The sequence below is a fragment of the Polypterus senegalus genome, chromosome 9 (assembly GCF_016835505.1).
Source record: "Polypterus senegalus isolate Bchr_013 chromosome 9, ASM1683550v1, whole genome shotgun sequence".
Classification (NCBI taxonomy): domain Eukaryota; kingdom Metazoa; phylum Chordata; class Cladistia; order Polypteriformes; family Polypteridae; genus Polypterus; species Polypterus senegalus.
Window position 1 is genome coordinate 11,649,367 of NC_053162.1, and position 27,260 is coordinate 11,676,626.

General features: G+C 44.7%; 1 protein-coding gene across 2 annotated transcripts in view; it reads right to left on the minus strand.

Annotated features, from left to right (window-relative positions):
- Nucleotides 1-27,260, minus strand: part of LOC120535112 (serine/threonine-protein kinase Nek6-like) — a 416,838-nt gene that overhangs the window by 166,663 nt on the left and 222,915 nt on the right. For both annotated transcript variants that reach the window (XM_039762699.1, XM_039762700.1), the window contains exon 5: nt 4,302-4,412. In XM_039762699.1, the coding sequence (XP_039618633.1) occupies nt 4,302-4,412 (111 nt within the window). The remainder of the gene's footprint in view (nt 1-4,301; nt 4,413-27,260) is intronic.

A 27,260-nucleotide genomic window follows, 5' to 3' on the forward strand; every position in this document is an offset into this window, starting at 1 on the left:
AGGCAAACATAATGTCAGGTTATATAGCGCCTTGAGGTGCCCAGTACAAGTCACAGAAGGTTCTGGTCAAGTCTTTGTAACACGCTGGTGAGGCCTCATCTGGAGTCCTGTGTGCAGTTTTGGTCTCCAGGCTACAAAGAGGACATAACAGCACTAGAAAAGGTCCAGAGAAGAGCGACCAGGCTGATTAGAGGGCAACAGGAGTTACATTATGAGGAAAGATTAAAAGAGCTGAGCCTTTACAGTTTAAGTAAAAGAAGATGAAGAGGTGACCTGATAGAAGTGTTTCAAATTATGAAGGCAATTAGTCCAGTGGATCGAGACTGTTATTTTAAAATGAGTTCATCAAGAACACGGGGACACAGTTGGAAACTTATTAAGGGTTAATTTCGCACCAACATTAGGAAGTTTTTCTTTACTCAAAAGAACGATAGACACTTGGAATAGGCGACCATGTAGTGTGGTGGACAGTAAGACGTTAGGGACTTTAAAAACCCGACTTGATGTTATTTTAGAAGAAATAAGTGGATAGGACTGGCGAGCTTTGTTGGGCTGAATGGCCTGTTCTTGTCTAGAGTCTTCTATTGTTCTTATTTATTTATGACGTGTTGTTCCACACTTGCCTTGAGACTATGTAATAAGAATATACAGTAAGTGTAATGTTTGTAATAAGAATATAAGTTTAATGTCACTGTGCTCTGTACAAAAACCCACTCACATGTACAGGCCAGGCCAAAGTTAGCACACAGGGGCTCTCAGCATTTAGAACCTGGGCTGTGGAGTCGGTAGATAAATGCTCCGACCTGACTCCTCAGTTTCTAAATCTTCCGACTCCGACTCCTCTGTATGTATATACTATGCTAATGTATTTTCTACATCCATTGAAGGAAAGGAAGGCAACATACATGTCATTTCACCACAGAACTACTGGCTAGGAAGCCAACACTCTACTATAATGCCAGATTAAAGACAAACACAATTGATTGGCGGCCGCAGATTACGGGTGTCCACATGGACGGGCAGATCCAGCTTGCCGAAAATCTCGACCACCGCCCCCATCCAAAGTAACGTGATGCCTCTGTCTGCTGCGGTGGCTGTCTCCTCTGTCAGCCAGCCGGAAGTTTAGTGCATTGTGTCACTCACCGGCCAGCTGATCAGCAGAACGAGCCTCTGCTGGAGACAGGTAGGAGATCTGTGTTCTGGCTCCTTCGGCCCCCTTCACTAGCGCATAGCGAAGGGGAGCCGACGGAGCTGAGAACACCCCAGATGATTTTTCAGGCGTTTGACGCGTGATGACTCGTTGAACGGCCGAAAAATCGGCAGTGCATCTGTAAATGTATGGGGGGCTTTAGGCTAGGTTCACAGTTCCCTGTAACAGTGGAACACGACACAATGGAAAGCGGTGCCGCACCTTACCTGTGCATTACATCCCATATAGTGACACATACAGTCAATGAAAAGCATGCTTCCTGGTTACTTGACATGTTCGTTTTGTGGTAACCTTATGCACTGCATGCATTGGGCTTTATTCTTACAGCAGAGAAGTAGTTCATTATGACTGTTTGTGAATTGGGACATTTCAACTTACTTTTTTAATTCCCATTTAAATTTAGTAGGAGTCGGAGTCGGTTAACTTTTTGCCGACTCTGACTCCGACTCCAGGTACCCAAAATTGTCTCCGACTCCGACTCCTCGACTCCGACTCCGACTCCACAGCCCTGTTTAGAACTGCTAGGCAAGCATCTGAAGAGAGAAGGGGACAACTACGAAAATGGGCATTGTACTATTTCTGTATGTTAGAGATGAAATTGAATCCTCTTCTTCCCTTCTGTGGAACCTAAGAAAGGGCCTGCACGTGGAGAAGACAGTATAAAAGACTTGGACAGCAGCCAAATACCTCGAAGCCGACGGATTGATGGGTGATAACGTCATCCATCCTGAAAAGCCTTCCAGTGCAGCGACGAAAAATGGCAGACTGTATACACCGAGTTCCCACTTGGGTAATGGTCATGCTATGGCTTCCTTCGTCTGTAATGTCACGTATATCGTCAGTAAAGAAAGCTAAGTTATTTTCTCTTATGTGATTTTTACCGCCGTATCTCTATGGGAGGGTTATCGTCTTTTAATATCATATCTATATAGTTTTCAGTTACTTAAAACACGCAATTACAAAAGAACTTGTTCCAACTAGGGAGTTATCGCCCCCCAAAAGAAACAGACTAATATTTAAGGGTGAAATGAATGTGTAAAAAGCTGAATCTGCTGTCTCCTCATTTATTAAAAATTCCAAGACAAAATGGTGTCTGTTGGTTTTTTTGAGTCTGAAAACTGATGAATATTGTTGGCCTGGCCAGGGTTAGATCTGGGATTCCCGGCCTGAAAAAGCTTCCCAGTTCGGCCCTGGTTGTCACTGATTGTGAGTCTGGTTGGAACAAAAACCTGTGGCCACAGTGGGTCCCCAGGGCCGAGTTTGTGAAGCACTGGTGTGAGATATCGCCCGTTGTGATAAGTACGTCTCTTGGAGTACGCGGGAAAACGGACTGCGTCCGTGTTATTCATACGGTACTGGTAGGGTTTAAAGTGCTAGGCATAGGGTGCTACTGTGCTTAGGGTCTGTGTGTGTGTGTGTGTATATCTATGTACTAGCGACTGGGAGCCCGATCGAATTGGGCTACAAATTCTACGTTTGTGAAATCCATACTTTCTCTGCAAAGAATTATTTGTTTTTTTAAGTCCTTGAAATGATTTTGTTTTCATGGCACTGATTTGTACTTAAAATTGACCTTTTCGGCCTATGTAATGAAGAGCTTCCTGTTTAAACGGGGCTGCAAGACGTGAACTTAGCTCTTCGGTGCACCTCATTTGATTTTTTCCAGCAAACAAATTTTCAAAACAAACCGTATTTTACGACTCTAATCAGAGTCGGAGTAATAATTATGTTGGCGTGGTCATTTTAGATTTGAGATCGGCTAAAATTTCAACAATGACCGTTGTTAATACCCAGCCGTCATTACTCAGTTTGCAATAGATGTTAGAAGGACGGATGCCAAAACCGAAATGCCCAAAAACAGATTTTGACGTACCAAGCAAATGGTGATACGTTCAAAATTAATTACGGTGCCGGAGCTTTCGAAGGGTTTAAGTCAGTCGACGATGTTAGTCCTGGAAAGTACGCCCCACCAAACCAACGCTCCTAAAACCAACCGAACTTGCTGTTATCTGCTTGAACCAACACCGACTTACTATACTCGGCCATCCAGAGGCATTCGAACATTCTTAGCCAATCATGCAATACTGCGTCCGCGTTTGCCACGTGATGTTCAAACTACAGAGGCAGAGTCCCATTGCACGGTTCTAACTTGTATTGAGTCGAGGTATTGACGTGAACACCATACATACGGATAGTATCAAATTATATCTATATAAGGATGTGTGTGTTAATCTTAAACTCGGTAATGAACTTGACGAGTAAACACATCCCTGAAGAAAACAGGTAAAGGGAAATATGACGATAACACAAAGTGTCAAAGCCAAAGGGTCAGAATACTGATGTTAACCTGATAATGCAATTCATTTCTTTGAAATTTACAAAACTATCTGAGGTCCTCTTTATGCTTTGCCATTCTGAATTATTGAGTGTGACTTCATGATGGCAAAAAAGAATCGAAATGATTTTAGCACAAGGCTGCAACAAAACAAAATGTGAGAAAAGTGAAGACTTTGTGAAGGAGCCGAGTGTGTTACAAGGATATGGAAAAGAGCTGATGAGCGCGTCCTTCATGGCGTCTTGTGGAAAGTATGAGGTTTTGGTGGTGTGGCTGCTGCTGCTTTTTGGTGCCAACTTTAAACACTGTGCCACCAAACTGCCCACAGAGTGAAACACTGGTGCCATAACTGCAGAAAGCAAAAACAGAAAGGTGACATGACTTAAACAGTAAAGACGGCGCTTCATCCTGCCTCCTGTTATATGAAAGAGGGAGGATCAAGAAGACACGACAGAACTGTGCTGGTAGGAGGAGAGGGGGCTTTGATCGTTTATAAGACACCGGACAAGTAGAGTGTGCATTTTTAAAAAAATATGACAAACATATCTGATACATTGCTGATTGATCGGAAAAATCGATGAGCTTTTAACTGCACCGACTGTAGGCCACATTAACAAAGAAACACACAAAAGGATAAGAAAAACACCAGAAACAGATGTAAAAATGGTGAGGGGGGGCCAACACGGGCCTGGGATGGGTGTTAATATGAGCCCCTAAGTCAAAGAGAGTGGACTTCAGCTCTCTGATCACACGTACCTTTATCATCTGGGAGAGATCGCCGGCGTCCGCTAATTCAAGAACGATGTTCAGTTCATTGTCTTCAATGAAGGAGTCCAAGTATTTAATGATGTTGGGGTGGTTTAGTTGCTGCAAAGAAAGAAAAGGGAAAGGAGAAAGAGTTAGGGCACGCGTATTAATATTTTACAATGACACAAATCTCAAGGGTTAACACAATCAAAAGAGGACAGGTAAAGAAAAGTGAGAGGAAATGAACACCTAGAAAATATCTTATACATAGTAAATAACAATAATAGACAGATATAAATGAAAGGTGCTATAAAATAGATATAAAAGAACTGAATAAGATAGATATGTAAGGCGCTATATGATAAGGAGGGGCTGCTTCAAACTATAATAATAAATAATAATAATAATAATAAGCATAGAGATATGAAAGGGAAAATATAAAGTATACAGATAAAAATGAAAGGCACTATATAGTAGATAGATATGAAAGGCACTATATGATAGATAGATAGATAGATACACTTCAAAAAATGAAATCTAAGCAAGTGAAAAGTATTTATACCATGATATTAAATCTTGTTTTCCTTATTATAAGAATTATTGACTTGTTAAAAGACTTGTATTTACAATTATTTGCTTTAAGAAATCTTGTCAAGTAATTTTTGCTTACCCCATTGGCAGATTATTTTGCTAAATAAAAGGCAAACAACTCTCATTTAAAGTTTTTTTTGTCTAGTTTTTGCATATGCATTTTTTGCAGTGTAGATAGATAGATAGATAGATAGATAGATAGATAGATAGATAGATAGATAGATAGATAGATAGATAGATAGATAGATAGATAGATAGATAGAAAAGGCGCTATACAGTACACAGAGACGGTAGACTATTTTATAGACGTATATGCACTCCTCTCTATCGCCACATTTCAGGTAGTCCACCTTTCTAACAAGACCAGCATTAAATAAAAGCCCTCATTTGATATTTTATTGCATTTTTCGCAGCTCTAGTAAGGAAAAGGAAACCTTGAGACCTGGGAAAGGATTTCCAATCCCTGATGCTTAATACAAAAGCACATGATCCTCCAGCTTCTACGGTTTCCCCTAATTGTTTCCTTTCCATGTATTTTTAACATCTTTTGTACTTGGCAGCAGATCCCGGCCGTCTCTTTTTGATCCGACTGCCAAGGCCACACCATGGATCAGTAGCCTGATAATGCGCCTCCATTGGGTATTAAGGTACCACCCAAGGCTCTCATTAGAATTGCAGTTTTACCAATCATTTAGTTCAAGGCGTCAAAGGTCCCTTTTGTTCTTATTATTCATTACATTTCATTTATTGACCCCCTCCATTCCCTGAACCCCCCACTCCCTTCCAAATCTCAAATGATATAAGATATAAAAGATTTTCCTCACTTTTGCTTTAGTGAGCCCTCCACACAAGCAGACACTCATTGCATCAGACTATTCAGGAAATGGTAACCAGACTCCCTCACATGTCAGCCTCTGACTCCAGTCCTGGAGAAGACTGCACAAATTAAGCCTTTTTTTATTATTATGTATATAGTGCCATTCACATTTAATCAATTCATTAGAGCTAATCAGAACTTGCATTACTTGTGCCAAAAATAAAAGTGTAAAACAAAAGGAATAAAAGCCAGGCAGTCTGTGACAGTAGATGTGACAAGGGCAAGCCGGGGGTGAATAAATAAATAAAGCCAAGTCGAGACAGTTGAGAAAATATCACGGCGTGAATAAGGATGAAGTACTGTAGCAGATAAGGTCACGGAGGAAAAGGTGAGCCGCCGCCAGCGTCTCGGCACTCGGCCAGTGCTGCAAAAGACACAGAAAATCACACGGTGAGGGAAAGTGTTAGAGGGTCCGCTTATCACTACAAATGACAGAACATGGTGGAGTAATAAACCATAACCAGGAAAGGATTCAAAAAGGCAGAGGCACCCATTTGACTTACTGAACACACCGCAATTGTAAAAAATGATTAGAGGAGAACGAAAAAACAAGGAGAAGAAATTCCGACACATTCTTAAAAATATGCATCTAACTACCTAGCAATCTGTTTTATGGTGCCTTTCACATCTATCTATCTATCTATCTATCTATCTATCTATCTATCTATCTATCTATCTATCTATCTATCTATTATATAGTGCCTTTCACATCTATCTAACTATTGTGATGGACAGCCAGTTCCCATGCCCGGCAGGGACGCTCCTGCTGCTTATGTTCTGGGGGAGCCACCATGGACAGTCCAATACCTCCCCCGGGATGCTTGGTGGCAGCCTCACTGGCCAACGGTGATTCCCCAACCACCCGCAGGGCTCCATGGGAGATGGAGTCCTCCACAGCTTGGTTTGGGTCCGGGGTGGCCGCTAGGGGGGGCTGTCTGCTTCCAACAGCCCGGCTGGACAAGTCTTCAGCCCCACCAGGACCAGGTGGTCAATCACCTGGAATGCTTCCGGGTGGGCTATAAAAGGGCCCAGCCACCACCACTCGAGGAGCCAGAGCTGGGAGGAAGGAGATGAAGCTTGAGGAGGAGTGGTGGTAGAGGAAGAAAAGTGTGTTGTGGTTTAGTGTGTGGTATTTGGGACTGTGTATTGCCTGTGGGTCACGGGGAAGACGTGCGCCCACGGGTGAAGAAAAATAAAATCTTTGTGCATTTTATACGTGCCTCCGTGTCCTTCTGTGTTGGGTCAGGCGCCTATATAGCAACTTTGTTACACTATCTATCTATTATATAGTGCCTTTCATATCTATCTTTCTATTATATTGTGACTTTCATTTCTTTCTATCTATCTATCGATCTATCATTTATATATTGCCGTTTACATCTACCATTTATATAGTGCCTTTAACATCTATCTATCTATCTATCTATCTATCTATCTATCTATCTATCTATCTATCTATAAAGAATATTCCATATTTTATGATTTTATAACATTGAAACCGAGTGCATTGAATTTGTCTTTTTTTGCCACTGATCAACAGAAAAAAACTCTTTAATGTCAAAGGGACAAGTGATCTCTACAGGGTGCTTTACTTTAATCACAGATATTTAACACAATATAAGTATTCATCCCCTTTAATGTTACATACCTAAATCATCACTGATGGAGCCAACTGGTTTAGAAGTTCCATAATTCATTTACTGGAGATCCCCAGCACCTGAATGTGGAATGGGCAACTTGTGGGGAGTCAGTATGGAGGGATAACCAATACAATGAAGACAAAGGAACACTCCAAGCAAATCCAGGAAAAGCACAAGCCAGGGTTTGGAGATGAGAAAATCTCCAAGTTGCTGAATATCCAGTTAAATCAATCATTGAGTAACGGAAAAAGTATTACTGTAAATTTGCTAGAGCAGACCAACAGCAAAAAGTGAAGACGAAGAGTGAGGTGATTGTGTGATTTGGGGCGATACAAAAAATAAGTTGTTGTTGTTGAATCCACGTGTTTGACAGTATGAGGTGATCTGAATACTTTCAGGTTTGACCCCTTTGTAATGTCCCCTCAAATATCTGAAGGCGTCTGAAGACTTTCTGAATCTACAGGTTTGACCGTTAATCATGTCGCCGTGAAATATCTGTAGGGTTCTGAATACTTTCTGGACTTAAAAGTTAGACCGTCTGTCATTTCCTTTTGGATATCTGAAGGGGTCTAAATACTATCTGAATCCACAGGCTTGACTGTCTCTCATGTCCTCTCAAGTATCTGAAGGGGTCTGAGAAGTTTCCAGAACTACAGGTCTGACCATCTCACATGTTCCCTCAGATATTAGAAGGGGTCTAAATACTTTCTGAACTGACAAGTTTGACCCCTCTGTCATATGCCCACAAATATTAGAAGTGGGTCATAATTACTTTTATGAATCTACAGGTTTGGCCCTGTTATGTCCTCTCAAATATCTGAAGGGGTCTGAGGACTTTCCAAATCTACAGGTCTGACCATCTCTCATGTCTCCTCAGATATCTGAAGAGGTCTGAAGACTTTCTGAATCTAAAGGTTTGACCATCTCTCATGTCGCTGTGAAATATCTGTAGGGGTTTGAATACGTTCTGAACCGACAAGTTTGACCCGGAACCGACAAGTTTGACCCGCCTGTCATGTTCCCTCAGACTTTCTGAATCTGCAAGTTTGATTGTGTCTCATGCCCCCTCAGATATCTAAATGGGTCTGAAAACCTTCTTAATCCACAGGTTTTTCCTGTTTGTGAAGTCCCCTCAAATATATGAAGGGGTCTGAAGACTTTCTGAATCTACAGATTTGACCATCTTTCACGTCCCCGTTAAATAGCTGTACAGATTTGAATACTTTCTGAATCCACAAGTTTGACCCCTCTGTCATGCCCCCACAAATATTACAAGGGGGTCACAAATACTTTTATGAATCTACAGATTTGACCCTCTTATGTCCTCTCAAATATCTGAAGGGGTTCTGAATACTTTTTTAATCCACAGGTTTGACCCATCTGTTAAGTCCCCTCATATATCTGAAGGGGTCTGAAGACTTTCTGAATCCACAGGCCTGACCATCTCTCATGTCCCCTCAGATATTAGAAGGGGTCTAAATACTTTTTGAACCTATACGTCTGACCTTCCCTCATGTCTCCTCAGATACCTGAAGTTGTCTAAAGACTTCTGAATCTACAGGTTTGACCCATCTGTTAAGTCACCTCAGATATCTGAAGAGGTCTGAATGCTTTGTGAACTGACAAGTTTGACCCCTCTGTCATGCCCCCTGAGATATCTGAAGGGGTCTGAAGACTTTCTGAATCCACAGGCTTGACAAGCTCTTATGTTCCCTCAGATATTAGAAGGGGTCTGAGTACTTTTTGAACCTACACGTCTAACCATCTCTCATGTCTCCTCAGATATCTGAAGTTGTCTGAAGACTTTTTTAATCCACTGGTTTGACACATCTGTTAAGTCCCCTCATATATCTGAAGGGGTCTGAAGACTTTCTGAATCCAAAGGCTTGACCATCTTTCCTGTCCCCTCAAACATTAGAAGGGGTCTAAATACTTTTTGAACCTACAAGCCTGACCTTCCCTCATGTCTCCTCAGATACCTGAAGTTGTCTGAAGACTTTCTGAATCTACAGGTTTGACCCATCTGTTAAGTCCCCTTAGGTATCTGAAGAGGTCTGAATGCTTTGTGAACTGACAAGTTTGACCCGTCTGTCTTGTCCCATCAGATATCTGAAGGAGTCTGAAGACTTTCTGAAGGTACCGTACCCTAGAGATGTTCCAGTAACAGGTAACCTAGCATCTCCCAGAAACAACAGGGTAGCATCCCCGGCCAGTGGGCTTCTTGGCAGGACTTCTAATGGCCTTGTCAGCCCACCAGGACAGAGTGAAACTGCAGAGCAGTCCCCGACCTGACGTGATCCAACTTCCCAACATCTAAAAATGGCTAAAGAAGGCAGATACACCTGAGCTGTGCGTTTTAAGACAACAGACAGAACCTCTTTAATTTTATTTTTTTTTTGTTGCCGACAAGTGGTCTTGTGTGAGTTGAACTTGGCCCACTGAACAATGATCAGTCCAAAAAAAGAAATTAATTAATAAATGATCTAATGTTTTGATCACTGGAGAATTCGCCCTTTGATATAATCTGTCTTCCGCCATAAAAATTTAATTTCTCTGCTGTAAACTCACCTTGCTTGATGTGTCAGTAAATAATGGAGGTTCAGCAGGAGGAGAGAAAATAAATAAAAAAAGAAAACTTTTGAGCTTCGAGTTTGAATTCGGAAAGCCAAAACGTTTGTCTGTTGCACGGGGTCTCTTCTTCCAGACGCGTGATTGAGCGTTTGAAGTCACAGCAGACTTGCATACTAATGACGGCGAAAAACGGAGCCCTTTGAAGACGCCTGGGAGTTAGTGACGGCTTGTCACAATAAGGCATCTCGCGCTGTTAGATCTCTGTCGTCGTTCTCAATTCTTCTTAAAACAAATGTGGATAAATGCTTACTTATTAGTCACTTCCTCGCCTTGTTTTATTTTGGCAACTTCAGAGGTGATAGGAGTGGATTCAGTGGGGGGCAGGGGGGAGGGGGGTTACTTGATTTTATTCATTCAAAGTTGGACTTTCTTCACATTTTCTACAAAGATGCAGTTTGTCTATCAAGTTCAAAAACTGATTTATTCTTGATAAATTTTTCCGTTGAATAACCTCTATATTATACGTTGCACGGATTAGTAATTGAAAATGTGCGAGAAATAGATGTAAAACAAAGCCTTAAATAGCCATCGAAAAGCAAAAAAAAAGGCTTAGGCCACCCCGATTTGGGACGTTCACAACAAATGTGACTTCACGAGGCGCAAGTACACGACGAGCAAGAATAACTGTGTCACGTATTTGTAATTTTAAAATGGGTGTGTCACGTTAAATGTTTAAAGCTTGCGTCTCCTCCAGACCACGAGGGGGCGACCACCCTGGTGACTTTGGGAACCACGGGAACGGAGCTTGGAAGCTCAACCCTATAGGGCCCGTGGTCACCGCCAGGGGGCGCCCCAATGCCTGAGGAGCCCTTTTCACAATTGCAACAGAAACTTGTCATTCGTCACCCTCTGAGGTCCATAGAGGCCTAAGACCCCTAGTAAAGGATCAGAAAAATAGTCTGAAATGATACCCGACATACTTATGTTTGACAATCTGTCATTTGTCATCTTCTGGGTGTGGCTATTAGAGGGATGGGACCACCAGGGAAAAATCGCATAATCAGAAATATGATCATAGTCGTAATCAGCAACCTCGAAATGGCATAAAACCCCACTCCACATGCCAGTATCGTTGGGAACTGGCAGTACGAAGCACTAAAGACGTCTCTTCGGAGAATCCTTGGGTACCGTAGGTTTGACTTTATGTTGCAATGAGGCACATGACCTGCATTATGAGGGAGCGTCCGTTACGGCATTATAGCCATGTGGTGAGATTACCTGAGGGTGATCAGGCTCGCAGGACCCTCATTGGTGAGGACTTGAGTGGCTGGACCAGGCAATGTAACACCTGGCTGCGGCAGACAGATGCTCATTTCTGGAGGGTGGGACAGGACCGCATGTCTGCCTGAGGGGTTACCAACTGGGACCCCAAGCTGTTTCGTCATGTAGTGGATGTGGCAACGCGCTCTACCAGTGCAGGCTTCCCCAACCTGACCTGACCTGATATCATTCTCCCAATGTGCAATATAGACCTTAAGTCAACTAGTGCAATTTGTATATTTTGTAAAGTACTTTTATTACTATTCAGTTTGTTATTATTTTCTCTCTTCTTGTCTTTTTAACTCTTATGCCTCACACTGAGTCGACTGCATCTTCAATTTCGTTGTTCCTTTGTAAAAGTGACAATGACAATAAAGATCTATCTATCTATTGTGGCGAGTGGCTGGGGGTGGTACCCAGCTGTGGTGCCATGGAGGACCAAAAGAGGGCTTGTGTCTCCTCCAGACCACGAGGGAGCGACCGCCCTGGTGACTTTGGGAACCACGGGAACGGAGCTTGGAAGCTCAACCCTATAGGGGCCTGTGGTCACTGCCAGGGGGCGCTCCAATGCCTGAGGAGCCATGGCCCCTTACTTTCGCAACACCTGGAAATGCTGGGGGGAAAAAGACCAGGGACACCCAGGGTGTGCAGCTGGTACTTCTGCCACACTGGGGAGTGCCGGTGGAAGATTGTCGGGAAGCACCTTGAGCACGCCCGGGTAGGGATAAAAGGAGCCGCCTCCCTCCATTCGTTGGCTGGAGTCGGGAGAGAAGAAGGACAGAGCTTGGTGGAGAGAAGTGGAGGTGGTGAAGAAGGCATTTAGAAAGGCCTGGACTTTGGGGGAGTTCTGGAGTTGTGTTCACCTTGTAAATAGAGTATCTATATATATAATTCACTAAGGCAAGACACCCATGGAAAGCACGCCGGAAGGGGCGTGGATTCACTAAGCCGCCGACAAGTAAGACGCCCATGGCGCACGCAGGAAGGAGCCACGCCCACCATGTCTAAGACCATTGGATACGACGACAACTCGCAGAACCACGCCCACCAACTCGGACACGACAACACAGGAAAAACGTCGTCATTTATGTTCGTCTGTCGTGGAGTCCACATGGAGCTCTGAGCCACGTTGACTGTTCATAGAGGCATGTTTCTCCGGAAGTGAATCGCTACAGTATATGCAGCGTGTAAAACGGTTTGCGAGGGGTCTCCCATGGGATCATTAAAACAATCCTTTAAAACTGAGGTTAAAACACAATGAAGGAAGCAGTCTTTAAAGACCAATAAGCCCTGTGCCTCTGTTTCATTACCGTCTCACCTGCTTCACCAATGAAGGCCCTGCAACAGCCGAGACGCTCTGTCAGCAGCTGACCTTCTCTGTGCCTGACCGGTTCACACAGAGGCAGCGCGAGAGACAGACAGAGGCACACACACAGGCAGCGCCAGAGACAGACAGAGGCACACACACAGGCAGCTGGTGGGCGGCTCTCCATGAGTTTCTCTTGCGAGCGGACACATGAGCAGGCAGTGTGTATGCTTCGAGTGCGAGGGTGGACGCGACAGGACCATCTAGGAAAAATCATGTCATGGCTGTGAATCGCTGTATGCAGTTTGTTTGTCACAGATGTGAATCACTGTATGCGGCGTGTAGAACAGTTTGCGAGGGGTGTCCCATAGTCTTACAGTTGGTGGGCAGGTCTCTGTTGGTTGCTCTTGCGAGCGGGCACATTACCAGGCAGTGTGTATGCTTCGAGAGCGTGGGTCGACGCGACAGCACCATCTAAGAAGAATCATATTTGTTGCGGATGTGAATCGATGTATGCGGCGTGTAAAACAGTTTGTTGCGGATGTGAATCGCTGTATGCGGCGTGTAAAACGCTGTATTGTATGTTGCCCTCTCCAGTGTTACATCTTTACATTCACTAACAGTCGTATCCTCAAAACCAACCCCATTTGGACAACTGTGTCTTTCAGGAGGTGTTCACCCATCAATACATAATTATACGGCGTATGCTACGCCGCGGGTTGGCTAGTTTGTAAATAAAGCGAGTGCTGGGTGATTATAACGATAGCTACCTGTCTGTGTCCGGGCTGCTTACCACACTATCTATCTCAGGGGTCCTCAACTCCGGTCCTGGAGGGCCCCAGTGGTTGCAGGTTTTCATTCTAACCCTTTTCTTAATTAGTGACCTGTTTCTGCTCCTAATTAACTTCTTTTGAATTACTTTTATTTAAGACTAAGATCCCTCAATTGTTTCTTTTTCCTTAATTAGCAGTCAAACAATAACGAGGTACAAAATGAGCGAAAATAGGACCATCAAATCATGTCTACCATACAATATCTGAAAATAAAGAATGATGAAGGTCTTAGAAATGCTGATCTGCTCAGGTCCACAAAACATTTTACCGGTGCTCTTAGAAAAGAGAAAATCAACAATTTCAGAAATGTCTGCTAACGCACCACGAGAACAGCAACAAGCCACAGAATTAAAGAACGAGTTTAATTAACAACAAGACTCTGTGCCTAATTAAGCAACTGGTTGGAGTGAAATTGGTTGGAGTTTGAGGCCCTGACTTAGTTGGTGTTCTGTTGGCTCACTCATTTTTCATTTCATTTCTGTTTGGGTGCCATTTAAGGAAAGAAATAAAGCAATTCAGAGGAATGATGAAGAAATTCAGGGGAACAAATCTTAAAAAACAAGCCAATTAAAATGAATTCAAATGTTAAGTTAATTAGCAGCAAAAACAGGTCACTAATTAAGAAAAGGGTTAGAATGAAAACCTGCAGCCACTGGGGCTCTCCAGGACCGGAGTTGGGGACCCCTGATCTATCTATCTTTATTGTGTACCACACTGGGTGAGACTGACCCTAAATTAGATACATTGTTAATTTAACTGTTGTATGATTAAACGTACAGGAGGAGCTCAAATGAACTAATCTTATCGATTAAAAGATCAGCCTAACTGAATTTATGATGCTGACTTTATTGGAAATGTGTTGTTAACTTAAAACCCATTCCAATAACTTACATTAAAAATTTAAATAAACTATTCTCATTGAAAATATACAGTTAATTTTAGCCTCCGATGTGAACTGAACACACAATCAATTGAAACCTGCATTAGATACGAGCAGCACCGTGACCTGTTTCTTCATTTGAAAAGACACAAGAAATTTAAGCCACGTATGTGTCAGAGCAGAATAGCCACCTAAAGCGCGTGTCGCTTACGCTCGTCCGTGGATCACTCACAGGGCTATTCTAAGGTATGCAGTACCACCATGTGTTGAGATGGGGCACCGCCACTAATCGTGTCCTCTCACAGCACTGACAAGATGCCCACTGAGGGCACCAGACTCTGCCCCTTCCAGTTCTGCAGTCGGCAGAAGGAGGCATCACTTAGTGAGCAGAGCGCGACACGGACAGAAGCCCCTGTAAAGTCACCAAAACCTAAGAGGAAGTTATTTTGTTTTGTTTCATTTGTTACCTTGGCACCATTGGACTCCTTTGCTGTCACTTCGGAGAGTCCTTGGGTACCTCTGGTGTGACTGTGTTGCTCATGGGGTCCCGAATGAGGCACATGACCTGCATTGTGAGGGAGTGGCAGTTACGGCACTATGGCCATGTGGCGCGATTACCTGAGGGTGATCTGGCTAACAGGACCCTCATTGTTGAGGACTTGAGTGGCTAGGCCAGGCAACATAACACCTGGCTGCGGCAGAGAGATGGTCATTTCTATAGGGTGGGACTGGACTGTGTGTCTCCCTAAATTAAATACATTGTCAATTTAACTTTTATCTCATTAAATGTACAGTGGAACATTGGGCACTTGTATTTTCTGTTAAAATGCTTAGAAGTAGACGGGGTTGTCGCCCCAACATTTCCTTGTCTGAGATCTCGTAAATCCGGGACCCCGAGCTGTTTCGTCATATGGTGGGTGTGGCACCGTGCTGTAGCATTTAAGGTTCCCCAACCTGACCTGACCTGGTATAACAAAACCTTACTAAGGATTCCTTATGGTGAAGTATGGGAGGAGGTCCAAGGGAGACGGAGGGGTGACACCATGGGTTACCACACTGGGTGAGACCGACCCTTGAATTAGATACATTGTTAATTTAACTGTTGTATGATTAAACGTACAGGAGGAGCTCAAATGAACTAATCTTATCGATTAAAAGATCAGCCTAATTGCTTTATTGGAAATGTGTTGTTAACTTAAAACCCATTCCAATAACTTACATTAAAAGTCTAAATCAACTATTCTCATTGAAAATATACAATTCATTTTAGCCTCCGATGTGAACTGAACACACAATCAATTGAAACCTGCATTAGACACGTGAACGGACTTTGTTGCGCTGCAGTGCCGTGACCTGTTTCTTCATTTGAAAAGACACAAGAAATTTAAGCCACGTATGAGTCAGAGCAGAACAGCCACCTAAAGCGCGTGTCACTTACGCTCGTCCGTGGATCACTCACAGGGCTCCTCTAAGGTTTGCAGTACCACCGCGTGTTGAGAGGGGGCGCTGTCACTAACCATGTCCTCTCACAGCAATGAGAAGACGCCCAGTGAGGGCACCAGACTCCGCCCCTTCCAGTTTCCCGGGTTATATATCACGTGAGTCAACAGAAGAAGGTGTCACTCAGTGAGCTGAGTGCGACACGGACGGAGCTCCTGTGATGTCACCAAAACATAAGTTATTTTGTTTTGTTTAATTTGTTACTTTGGCACCATTGGACTCCTTTGGCATCTCTTCAGAGAATCCTTGGGTACCGCTGATGTGACTTTGTGTTGCTCATGGAGCCCTGAATGAGGCACATGACCTGCATTGTGAGGGAGCGTCAGGCACGGTACTACAGCCATGTGGCGCCATTACCCAAGGGTGGTCCGGCTCACAGGATCCTCATTGTTGAGGACTGGAACAGCTGGGCCAGGCCAAGGGGATGCCCACGTAACACCTGGCTGTGGCAGACAGACGATCATCTGGAGGATGATACTGGACTGCATGTCTGCCTGGTGGGGTTACCAACCGGGACCCCGAGAAGTTTCATCGTACCAGTGTATGCACCCCAACCTGACCTGACCCGGTATAACAACACCTTACCAAGGATTCTTTATGGTGTAGTATGGGAGGAGGTCCAAGGAAGACGGAGGGGTGACACCATGGGTTACCACACTGGGTGACACTGACCCAAAATTAGATTGATTGTTAATTTAACTTTTGTCTGATTGATTGTACAGTAGAACATTGGGTGCTTGTATTTTCCATTAAAACGCATAGAAGCAGACAGAGACGTCGCCCCAACATTTCCTTATCTGGGATCTCATAATCCTTCACTCGTCCACAACTGCTAAACGGAGTCCTATTTGGGAGCACTTCGAAAGATGAAAATGAAAGACGAAAGACGAGCACCCAGCAAACTGAGGAACTTCACGTAGAAACCCCAAAAGCAGGCCGTCCACCACAACCTACATCGCCTACAAGAAACACGCCTGCCGTTTGAGAGCTTGGGCTGCAGCAAACCCACCATAGCGGCAGCACTGGCAAGGATCAAAAAATGTAACGACTGATAATCAGAGGAAATCACACAGAGGGGTGTGTGCCAGACGTGTTCCCAATCAATGAAGTTGAGGGCAAAGGCTTCTGGCAGTTAATCAATCATCTCGAGCCATGCAACGGAGAAGAAGCAAGAGCTGCAAACTCAGGTAGCCACAGTCAATCAGCTCACACTCGCAGCCGACGTTTGAACTGCTCTAGCAATCAAGAGTCATATCCCAATAACGTGCTGCTGCATGGATGAAGACTGACAGATAATCGGTGGTACGTGAGAAACTACATTTTCCAGGCAGCCGCTGAGGAGTGATAGGCAAACTGCTGGAAGTGAAGACTCGCCGAAAAAATGGGAATGTGTGGTTCAAAAATCGGGACCCCTGGGGCTGTTACAACGAACAACAACAGTCCGTCATTTCCCTACCTGTTCAGTCCTGAACAGGGTCATGGGGGTCTGCTGGAGCCTATCCCAGCTAGCATATGGCACAGGGTGGGGAACAAACTTTGGACAGGGTGCCAGTCCATTGCAGGGCACACACTTTAGAAATGCCCCAGTTCACCTAACCTGCATGTCTTTGGACGGTGGGAGGAAACTGGGAGAGAACAAGACAACTCCACGCAAGAAGGACCCTGGACGCAAACCCTGATCTCCTTAACGCGAGGGAGCAGCACTACCACTACGCCACCGTGTCGGCCCCCAAATAACGACAGCAGCATTTTATTTCTTGCATAGCCCCCAAAATCACACGTGGAAGGCCTCAATGGGCTTTAACAGGCCCTGTTTTCCTTTTTCCTCTGCGTCACAAGCTGTATCTAACCCTCAGCTGGTGGGAACAGCTTTGAGAGGATAATACAAATACTTGCCTTGTTAATTCTTGTCCATCTCTCACGTTATTTATGACGTTCGTACAGCCCCCACCCTCTAACAAGACAAGAAGAAAACTCTCAAAAGAAATGGAAGAAATCTTAGAAAAGGGAATTCAGAGAGAGACCCCCTTCCAGGTAGGTTGGCTGTCAAAAAATGAGGTAAATACGACACACAAAATGGAACACCAGTCATCCCCCTCGCAGAGCTGAATGGCCAGTCTATCATGGTCACCTCGGGAATACGACACAACTGTACAAGTGACGTTGCTCTGTCACCGTGTGCCTCGCCAAGTGCAGGCCGGAGCACCACCACAACTCTCAAGGTGACATGTAAGAATAGATGATACCATGCTCTAAATACAGAAACAATCGCATACTGTACACGACAAGTCAAACGTTATAGAACGCCTCCGTTATTCCAGTTTTTTTTCAGGTGTAATCGGTTGAAATGCAATGAATGACCTAAAATGGTGAAAAGGTAAATAGAAAACTGCCACAGGTTTAAATTTATAGATTAGGTTAGCAAAAATTGCAAAAAAAGGAAATTTCAGAATATTACAAACTAGCCGTTCCCTGCGGCTCCGCCCAAGTAGTAGTGAAACAAAACAAACTTCAAAAATCAATACAAATTATTGCACTATTTTTTTTTATCGAGATGAATTTCTATTGATGGCTTTCTGATCCAAGAGCATCTTGATATCCAATATTTTTGGTTTTGCTATCAGGAGTGAGAATGGAGCTGTGATCTCGCCAAGCAGAAAGTAGGTGCACTCTAACGTCAAATGTTGCCACGTGGCCGTGATATCTCTACCAATGAGCAGCTACCCTCTAAAACACACGTAGCTCTGATTTCTCTCTCAAAAACGTCAAACGTTACTCCTTAACAATCTCTAGATGATAATGTCTGCTGAACAAACAGGTATGGCTAGCTAAGTGGAGGCGAGGTCCGCTCCAACTGACTTGAACGGAGGCTGGCGTGTGAGTGAGTGAGGAGCGCCCCGCCCGGCTCCCTACTCCTGAGGTTCTGCCTACCCCTCCTCTCGGCCCGCAGCCTCTCTCTCAGATTCACGCGAATAAATTGGTACTGCAAGGTTATGGCCCAAGGCAGACGCGTGAGTGAGGAGGGCCCTGCCCCCCTCCCCCCCTCCCCACAGCCCAAGGAGTCTCTCTCAGATTCACGCTAATAAATCGGTACCGCAAGTGAACTATGATGCTAGTTCACTATGATAGTACGATAAGAGAAGTCGCAAAATCAACCGGAATGTTAAAGCAAAGTATAGAAAAAATCCCGATCTAAATCCGTTAAGTAGTTCTCTCATGAAAAGTGGACAGACAGACGTTGAATATTATACTGTACTAGCCGTTCCTCATGGCTCCGCCCACGTAGAAGTGAAACAGGACAAACTTTAAAAACCAATAAACAAAAGGTATCGCTAGCTAAGCGGAGGAAACACTGAGGTATACCGACTCCCCATTCCTGACGTCACACTTCCCTCTCCCCTCGGCCCGCGCCCTTAAAAACCCCCTTTGTGTCTTAATGCAGAATTGGACCAGACTGTGGTACTACACCCTCTGAAGTGCTACTTGGACAATACTCCACTGATAATGGCAAGAAAATGGAAATTAAGAAATGAACTGAGACAGACCATTATTACCTGATCAAGGACTTTGTTAAATGGTGCGACTCAAACCACTTACCTGAACACCAGCAAAACCAAGGAGCTGGTGGTGGATTTTAGGAGGCCCAGGCCCCTTATGGACCACGTGATCATCACAGGTGACTGTGTGCAGAGGATATAGACCTATAAATACCTGGGAGTGCAGCTGGATGATAAACTGGATTGGACTGCCAATACTTATGCTCTGTGCAAGAGAGGACAGAGCCGACTATACTTCTTTGAAATCTGAAAATCGTTTCCGTCCAGCACGTCCCATATTTTTAGTTATGATGTTCCAGGTCTTGGACAACTAGGGTGACTGGACAGTAAAGGCGATGCGTTTCAGCATTTAAGAAATAAGTTTGGACTCGAGAAAAGTGAAGCCAAAATTAAGGACGGTGTTGTTGTTGTTCCTGCAATACGTGAACTGATGCTTGACGATGAGTTCAAAAGGAAACTGAAACCCACCGAATCAGCACCCTCATTCGTGCGGGTTGTCCAGAATTTTCTTGACATTCACAGAGCAGATAATTATACTGAGCTTGTGGAGAACCTGCAGAAAGCGTATCAGCTTATGGGAGCCAGAATGTCACTGAAGACACATTTTTGACATTCTCATCGCGACTTTTTTCCACCAAATTTAAGCGATGTTAGCGATGAGTACGGGGAAAGATTTCATCAAGATACAAAGGTGATGGGAATCCGATATTGGGGAAAATTCACTCTGAGCATGATGGATGACTACTGTTGGTGTTTGCAAAGAGAGACGGATGTGCGCAAAAGAGAGTGCCTCAGACAATTTTGGGCACGCTGACCTCACTTTTATATTGAGGTAAATTGACATAAATATACTTTAACGTGTCTCTGGTATCGTCTTCTGGTTTGTTTTCAGAATAAACACATCAAAACAATTTTGGTGGGACGGAGTTCAAACTCCAGATATCATGTTGATATATTATACTGATATTCAAGAGTGTCACAACGGCAATGATGTGTATCTCAAAAACCTGACGCGCTAGCTTAATTCCGATTTCATATATGAAGTCAGTGTAAAAAACACTTAATAGAGAGCTGCTCTGAAGTTCCCAGTAGCAAACAAAAAATATGTTTTTGTAGACCAGTGTTATAGAATCTTTTTTGCACCCATTTTTTTTTCTCCTTTGTTTGTAATTATTTTGTGTTTCTTTTTGTTAATTTAAATGGATTCATCATTAATAAAGCTTCTTCTCTGGCTTCAGCCTTTAGGCCAGAGGTTTTTACGGTTTCCTCTCCCTTGAAGGTCTTGTAGACTTGTGACGTTTAAAGTGTAAGGAACATAAGAACATTAGATATCTGACAAACGAGAGAAGATTTCCTAAGCTCTTCACGTAAATAAGTTATTCCTTGATTCAGTCTTCAATGCACTTCTGCTGATGTCCTCGATTACGTGATTCAACCTTAAGTCGAAAAAATGTGGCTGGATCTCCTTAATCATTAATGTCTTTGAGGATTTTGAACATCTGGATGAAGTCCCCCATGCAGACTCCTCTGCTTGGGACTAAACAGAGTTAACTTTCACGAAAATGTTCTTAATATCCTGGCCTGGCAGGAAACAGATAACTAATTATTGAGACGTACCGGGAGAAAAGGCAAAATAAAAGAAATAAAATCTAAAGCAAGTGACTGAAACCCAGATGAGAGGCAAAAATGAAAGGCAAAAACCAGGCAAGATATGAAGATCGATTAGCAAAACGAGAGTTTTTAATTGTGTTTAAAGGATTTATCCATAAAATCACATCTCGTCAATGAACCTGAAGTCACGACCCCAGAGACCACGCCCCTAGAAACGCAGGACGCAGCCCTAACGGCGGTTACGCGCCTAAGATTCAGCCCTGATCACGACACTTAAGTTCCATGATGCACTTGGTTGCTCTCCTCCGCTCAGCTTCATGTGCTGCTAAGTCTTTCTTGTAGAGTGGGTCTCACGCTCACGCGGTCTCGCGATTCCATTAGTATGCACCATATATTTTTGAACGCTAATAAGGTAAGAATTAGCATGAAAGCAAGCAACACAAAAATCCTGAAACGGGGACGCCCACCGAAAAAAAAAGATGGCGTGGTGGCATATGGGTAAAAATATCAAAGTTTGTCAAAATTCAACAATTTAAAAAATGGAATCCGGATGTCCTAAAACCCCACAATTGATGTACAGATTGTAAAAATCCATCCAGGATTTTTCACAGAAAATGAAGACATTTGGCTGGTCGTAGCACAGGTGGACGTTAATGGACTAAAAGCCAGAAGTCTACGTGACCATCATCATCAAGTCCTTCCGTGAGAACCCTAAATCCAAAGAGGACTGTTTCATTTATGTTAGGTAGAATGACCAGAGGGGACTGGGTGGTCTCATGGTCTGGGACCCCTGCAAATTTAATTTTTTTTCTCCAGCCGTCTGGAGATTTTTTTTTGTTTTTTCTGTCCACCCTGGCCATCGGACGTTACTCTTATTCTATGTTAATTAATGTTGACTTATTTTATTTTCTTACTGTGTCTTTTATTTTTCTATTCTTCATTATGTAAAGCACTTTGAGCTACTGTTTGTATGAAAATGTGCTATAGAAATAAATGTTGTGCATTTGCTCCTTGCTTCTCCATCAATGTTCCTCCAGTTATTCTGTTTTTTCCTCCCACATCCCTAAAGATCTCAACTTCCCAAACTGCTGTTCCTGCAGGTCAGATCAGCTGGGTAGCTCTATCCAGACTTCCCTGTCCCCAAAGTCTTTCTAGAGAATTCCCAGGCGCCCAAAGCCAACCGAAAGATAAAAATCCCTCCAAGAGTCTCCTGGGTCTGCTGTCGACACCCCAGGATTGGCTGATCCCTAATGATGCGACAAGTTATTTTAGCTGGAGATTCCAAACTGTTTCTGCCTGAGGGGGTGTGAGGGGACCCCAGGGTGTAGGGGTGGCCTACCATAGTGTTGTAGGGATAAGCCCTGGACCTCAACCAACCTCAAGTGGATTACACCTTATTGATCAATTCTCGGATCACAGACACCACCGATGTAAGGTGTCATGCCAGCAATGCAGGTCGACACTTTAGAAGGATGAGAAGAGCCTGTCCACATCAGGTCAGTTCAGATCAAAAGAGAATTTACGAGATGATTATTTCACTCTAAAATTACAGGCTTAGCAATGAGTGGAGCAAGTTTAAGTGACAAGGTGCAAGCAGGGAGATGAGCCTGTGGGCACTTCCAGCACTCGTGCTATAATCTTTCTAGGTTGATGTATGTTGCAAAGATGAAAGCATGTCAGAGCTGCAGTAAAATTTATAATTCTCTCTCTCTTTTTCACTGACAGCTATACAAGTTCCTTATTTTGGTGTCCTCTGCTTCCTCCTGATTTCTTTCTTTTTATGTCAAGAGTTGGAAAAGGGGGTAATAAATTGTGAATATTGTTATTGATCAAAATTTAGCCCAAGGCTGATGCCACAGCGTATAGTAAAATCCACAGCATAGGTGTCAGAGCGAGAAAAGATAATTAAAACGGAGTGTAACAGGTATGGAACAGGAGCCGTGATTAATGCCTCAAATTCATATACACACAGACACACACTCTTATCTTTCTGCAGTTTCTTCTCCTTTCAGCAATTCTTACAATGCACTGTGCCGCTCTTCAGCCCACCTCACACTCATCCCACCACAAACACAGCCTGACGCATTCTAGCGAGGTCAGCAGGACTCTTTTACAACCACGAGACAAACGACGGCACTCGGACCACCATGTGCAGCAGGGGAAAGGGGGGATTCAATCGAGGGAGAATCTGAGTCCAGATAATCCATTAAGATAAAAAAATAAAACTGGATTGGGTAATCAAATGCTTATTTAGTGTCTTGTTAATCAAACAATCAAAAATAAGTGTTTGACGGGCAATATACACATAATGTCAGCGCTCACCTCGAATGTACTGGGGCAACAGGGGAGACCACTCGGATAAATAAATACAAGAGGCGCAAGAAAACAGATAGAAAGACAGACAGACAGACAGACAGATAGATAGATAGATAGATAGATAGATAGATAGATAGATAGATAGATAGATAGAGTAGTTGGCAGGATTAGACAGATCGATAGATGTGAAAGGCACTATATAATAGATAGATAGATAGTGTGAAGGACAGCAGGGTCCCATGCCCGGCAGGGACGCCCCTGCTGCTTATGTTCCGGGGGAGCCACCAGGGGCACTCCAGTACCTCCCCCAGGACACTTGGTGGCAGCCTCCATGGTTGACGGTGATTCCCCAACCACCGGCAGGGCTCCATGGGAGATGGAATCCTCCACAGCCTGGTTGGGGCCTCGGATGGCCGCTAGGGGGAGCTGCATGGACTCAGCAGCCTGGCTGGACGAATCTTCCGCCCCACCCGGAGGTGCAATTAGGACCAGGTGGTCAAGCACCTGGAATACTTCCGGGTGGGTTATAAAAAGGGCCAGCCACCACCACTCGAGGAGCCAGGGTCGGGAGGAGGAGGACTACGCTTGTGGAGGAGTGGTGGTAGTGGAAGAAGAGTGTGTTGGGATTTAGTGTTGGTGCTTTGGGACTGTGTGGCACAGGGAAGACGTGTCCCACAGCTGAAGAAAAATAGTATAGTATTTGTACTTTTTATACATGCCTCCGTGTCTTTCTGTATCGGATCAGGCACCTATACAGCACCTTTGTTACACTGGCGTAGTCGGCAGGATTCCAGCTTGTCCATTTAGACTGGGACCTGCATAAAAATTTGTGTAACGGCCTGGCACAGCACCCAGAGGCACGTATAGCTCAGCGCGGAGAGCGCACACAGCACCGCAGCGGCGAGCGCACTCCAGAGGCAGAGAGTATGCTCTATTTGAGTACAGTTCTGAGAGTGCCCTTTGGACTGCAGCGCGGGGCACGGTGCCGGAGGTACGCACGAGTAGGACTTGCCGGCGGACACGCGCAGCACAGCGCTGGGAGAGCGCGCTCGCAGCTGCAAGAAAGCCTGCGCAGCACAGCACAACTGAGGCTGCCAAAGGACTCCTACAGATACCACGCTATGGGGAAAAAGAAAGCCGGGTGAACACAGAAGCCAGCCGCTAGACGCCGCCATGCCAACAAGCACCACGGGCTGCAGCCGGAGGTAGGTGATGAGCACAAGGGTGAAGGGCTGCGGGAAGGGTTTTCCACGTTCGCGTCAGCCTAACTCCTAGACGCCGAGGGCCGAACCACCTGTTGGTGGGCAGATGGCGTCTGTTCGTGGCGTGACGGCGGAGAGAGCGAGGGAGAGAGCGAGGCTGGGCTGTGTCTTTCCTTCGGCCCGATTACTCAGCTGAAGGAGGAAAGCCCGGAGGAGTTTCCCAACGCGGTGTCTCAGCTAGAGGAGCAGGAGCTCCTCTCCGAAGCAGGTAAAGGGGGGGAGGTAGTGTGTCAGCTGCCCGCCGAGGAAAGTTTGCAGGCAGTGGTGACGAGCCTCTCTGACTTTTAAACGGGCCTACGGAGATTCCGCAGGGTCTTGATGGCTTGCGGTCGGCGGGAGGGGACAAGGGGAGTTCAAGACCACTGCCGACTGAAAGTATTAACTTTTCTTGGGCTGTAGAGGAGTTGAAACATGTTCTTTTTCCTCTGCAGTCCCTAGTTAAGGTTTTTCAGGTCCTGCAGGAGACGAAGGAGGACTTGGACAGGAAGATCGGCGCCCTGATGGTGGCCGTTGTTAAATGGCTGGAGACACGGGGGGCGTCAGCCTCTTGCCTGCAGGACACAGCATGTCAGGTAGGTGAAGCCTGGGCCATAGAGGAAAGGGGGTAGAGCGCAACGGCTGCGGTTATGATCAGTGCTGCTTGCCAGGCCGCCCCGCCCACTACACAAGACGCCGCCATGTGGACCGACACTGTGGCGGGGGAACGTGCGGAGAGGCAGCTGGTGGATGTCGGCTGCCAAACAACTCCATCCCCTCTGCCGGCACCGGTCTCGCAGTCGTCTAAAGGGGTGCAGGCGGCACAGGGTCTCCCTTCTTCCCATAAGGGGACCCAGACCGTCAGTACACCCCAGAGGAAGAGGAGGACCCGGACAAAGAGGTCGGGAACTCCTAACAAGGTGCAGTGTAAGCCCGTCAGTGTGACAGTACAGGAGGGCTACGCTGCGGAGGGGCGAACATGTCATGAGCCCTCCTCGGAGCAGACGAAGGGGCAGGAATGTGGCACATGGAAGACGTGTCCCACAGCTGAAGAAAAATAAAAGTATTTGTACTTTTTATACGTGCCACCGTGTCTTTCTGTGTCGGGTCAGGCCCCTATATAGCGCCATTGTTAAAATAGATAGAGAGCGTAGTTGGCAAGATTAGATAGATTGATAGATGTGAAAGGCAATATATGATAGATAGATAGCGTAGTTGGCAGGATTAGATAGATAAATAAATGTGAAAAGCACACAGATAGATGAAAGGCATTATATAATAGATAGATAGATAGATAGATAGATAGATAGATAGATAGATAGATAGATAGATAGATAGATAGATAGATAGATAGATAGATGAAAGGCATTATATAATAGATAGATAGATAGATAGATAGATAGATAGATAGATAGATAGATAGATAGATAGATAGATAGATAGATAGATAGATAGATAGATAGATATGAAAGGCACTATATGATAGATAGATAGATACCACTCCGTCTGTTTGTTCAATCTTAATCTGTCCCTCAACAGCGGTCACTAGAAAACCGAAGCAGGCGCATGCATCATGGCACCAGCATAGTTTCAATGTGCTGCTCCTTTGTTTTCTTTTTCCCACATTTTATGAGTGTTACCATTGATTTCAATGGAAGAAGCGTTTGGCTGAAAATGTTCAGAAACGGCTGCATGCTGGAGTTTTCTAAACTGTTTTGCTGCTGTAACGCTTAGACATGAATACTGTTATTGAAAACAACATGAAGTACATTTTCAAGGAGTTTACGAGCGTTCTGATCAAGCACTTTAGCGGTGCAAGTGGGCCCTAACTGCTTGCCTGTGAGTTTTTTCATTTTTTTTGTTTGAAATCCCTCCACATTTGGTGAGTTTTTGGACAAGTTTTAGAGTTGTTTTTTTGTGGCCGGGTATAAGAACAACGGGCCAAATAGGTGAAGAATAATTGGGACACTAACCGTCCAACAAAAATAAAGCATCCCAGCCCTCTTCGGCAAAATTAAATAAAATGAATTGGCTGCTTTGCTGTTTGTAAGTTGGGTTTGTTTCAGTGGACCTCATGCCAAAAATCTTGACCCTGTGCTCAATGTGAGCTGTTGCTACATCACAGGATACCTAAAACCGACACCCGTTAATGCCCTCTACATGTTGGCCGGCATTGCTCTCCAGGCATAAGACGAAATGTAGCGAGTAAACAGGAAAAACTAAAGCAACTAGAGGACCCCTGACACCCACTGTATCGCCATATCAATGTCGCCAAATCTTGTAAAAGCTTTATGCTCGAGAAACCTCTAGACTCAATGGCAACAGCAACAAGGTTGGACTTATGGAGCGAACGCATCCGATAACATCAGAAATATCAACACAATCAACAGCATTAGCACAGAAATGAGAGAACATCTACCCGCTGGTGGTGACCTAGAGTGGCCAACATGGAAAAGCCTTAACCGCCCGCGCACCAGGACTGGCAGATCCAAAGTCAACTTGACCAAGTGGGAATACTGTGATGACAGAGACCTGTGTGACTGCGGGGTAAGACAGGCCATGGAACACCTCCTGATCTGCAGATTCTTGGATGAACCATGCACCATGGAGGACCTCACCGCGGCCACCAACAGAACCATAGCCTGTGCTCGCCATTGGAATGGCATATGAAACTTTTGGTTTTAAGGACTTGAGGAGAAGAAGAAGAAGAACAAGAGGAGCTCCATCC